Below are 2180 nucleotides of genomic sequence, written 5' to 3' on the forward strand. Positions count from 1 at the left end.
TAACGCACAGGTCGGCTCTGATCCTGGCCTGTGAGAAAGGCAGCGCCGAAGTGGCTGAGCTGCTCCTGAGCCATGGAGCGGATGCAGGGGCGGTGGACAGCGCGGGCCATGATGCTCTGTATTACGGCCTGCGCACACAGGACAAGGCACTGTGGAAGCTGCTGCAGCAGGCCCTGAGCTGGCGGCGGGGGGGTAAGCCAGTTCCCTTTTATATCTTCAAGATTCTCCCCAATGGCTCAGAGAAGCTTCTTAGAATCCCATTTGTCCTCATGGAAACAGTCCACCTGACAAATAATTGCCACTGTGGTCCAGAGTTTGCTTATTTATTGCTGCTGCTATGAGATGACCCCACGTTCCCAAAAGCAGGGCCACCAAGTTCCTTAACGAAGCCCTGTCTTACTCATGGCAGCTCTGGCTGGCGCTATCGCTAGGACTCCTGAGCTGTGATTGAACATCTCTGTGTGGTTTCCCAGTCAATCTCTCCCCCTGCTGGACTGTAAACGCCCCAGATGACAGGCCATGTCTGTTTTGTTCACTGTCGATGTCCTGGTGCCTATAACAGCGCCTGGTATAGTGTCCAATAAAGTGAGTGAACAAAATGAGTGAGCTGGGGTAGGGACCAAGGCTGCTGGGTTGAAGAGGAGTGGCTCCCGGCTCCAGGAAGGCTGTGTGCTGAGGGTTATGACACTGCGGCCACTCCTCTCAGTGAGAGTCACATTGTCCTCATGTCTTTTCATACAGGTCAGGGGCTAGTTCAACACCCAGATGCTGTGTCTAAGGTAAGACCCTAAGTGCCTCCCTTCCGACCCACCCAGGCCATCCCACCGGGATGCCTCCCAGGCGGGGACCCATGAGGGCATCAAGATGGTCTAAGCGCGGGGAGGCCCTCCCGGGGCTGGGACAGCTGCCCTGGGTCCCGTCAGTCACTCTTCTGTTTCCTACACAGGCCTCTCCATCTGAACCTCCGGTGGGTTCTCCGCCCAAGAGCCCCCGGGGAGCAGAGCCCGGGGTGGAGCAGGAAAAGGAGCGAGAGGATGTGTGCTCAGAGGAGTGGAGGTGGAAGTACGAAGAGGAGCAGAAGAAAGTTTCTCAGTTGGAGCAGGAGCTGGTGGGAAAGACAGAAGAGAGCAAGGCTCAGGCTGCAGCCTACCTGGGCCTGGCCAACCAGATCCGAGAGCAGGTGCAGGAGCTGGGGCGGCTGCTCTTCCGGGAGCCCAGAGCTCCAGGCGGGCCGAGTCCTGGTATCCGTCCTGGAGGGGATGGCATGGAGCAGGGCTGCCCCCTGGACCTGCTGGCTGAGGGCATACGGGAGCTAAAGAAGCAGCAGCAGGCAGTAGCCGCGGCCGCAGCCAACCCAGTGTTAGCTCCCAAGAAGACCGAAGACTCGTCCCCCCGGGAGATGTGTTATGAAGCCCATGGAAGGTCCCAACCAGAACAGGGGCCACCCCAGGGCCCAGTGTCTGAGATCCCGGGGGAAGCCACAGGACAGCAACAGACGACTGTCGGTGCGCAGGCCCTTGGCCCTGAGCAAGCAGACCAGCCGCATGCTGGCCGGAAGGAGAGGCCGAAGGCCCCAGGGGCGGAGAGAGCAGGCACAGCGGCTGAAGCAGCAGGCATAGCAGCCATGAACCAGCTACTGCTACAGCTGAGGGAGGAGCTGGCTGCCGTGTGGCGAGAAAAGGATGCTGCCCTGGGGGCTTTGTCAAGACCCGTCCTGGAGGGCGTTCTGGGGAAGTCCCGGGCGGAGGCCACAGCGGCCGCCTGGGAGAAGATGGAGGCCAGGCTGGAGCAGGTGCTGCTGAAGCTGGATCGGGCCAAGGCGGGGCTGCGAGCGACCCCTGCGACCCCTGCCCAGGAGTCCAGAGAAGGAGCCCCAAAGGCAGGCTCAGAAACCATCCCCGAAGAGGATGGGGAGAAGGAGACGGGGGCTCCCGGGACCCAGCGGGAGTCTCCAGGGGCCCCGGGCAGGCCGCAGACGCCGGGAGGAGGGCTGGCCAAGGGAATGCTGGAGAAGGAGGTGTCGGCCCTGAGACTGAGCAACAGCAACTTGCTGGAGGAGTTGGGGGAGCTGGGCCGGGAGCGGCAGCGGCTGCAAGGGGAGCTGCAGTCCCTGAGCCAGCGGCTGCAGCGGGAGTTTGTGCCCCGGCCAGTGGCGCAGGTCCAGCTCCAGCAGCTGCGGC

The 2180-nt window shown here is 61.9% G+C and overlaps 1 protein-coding gene across 1 annotated transcript in view; it reads left to right on the forward strand.

Annotated features, from left to right (window-relative positions):
- The window catches only part of ANKRD35 (ankyrin repeat domain 35), a 20173-nt gene that overhangs the window by 11136 nt on the left and 6857 nt on the right, over positions 1-2180 (forward strand). The window contains exons 8-10 of the mRNA XM_014532327.1: positions 11-192; positions 742-779; positions 947-2178. Coding sequence (XP_014387813.1) covers positions 11-192; positions 742-779; positions 947-2178 — 1452 coding nt within the window. The remainder of the gene's footprint in view (positions 1-10; positions 193-741; positions 780-946; positions 2179-2180) is intronic.

The sequence above is a fragment of the Myotis brandtii genome, unplaced genomic scaffold (assembly GCF_000412655.1).
Source record: "Myotis brandtii unplaced genomic scaffold, ASM41265v1 scaffold882, whole genome shotgun sequence".
In the NCBI taxonomy this organism is placed as follows: Eukaryota; Metazoa; Chordata; class Mammalia; order Chiroptera; family Vespertilionidae; genus Myotis; species Myotis brandtii.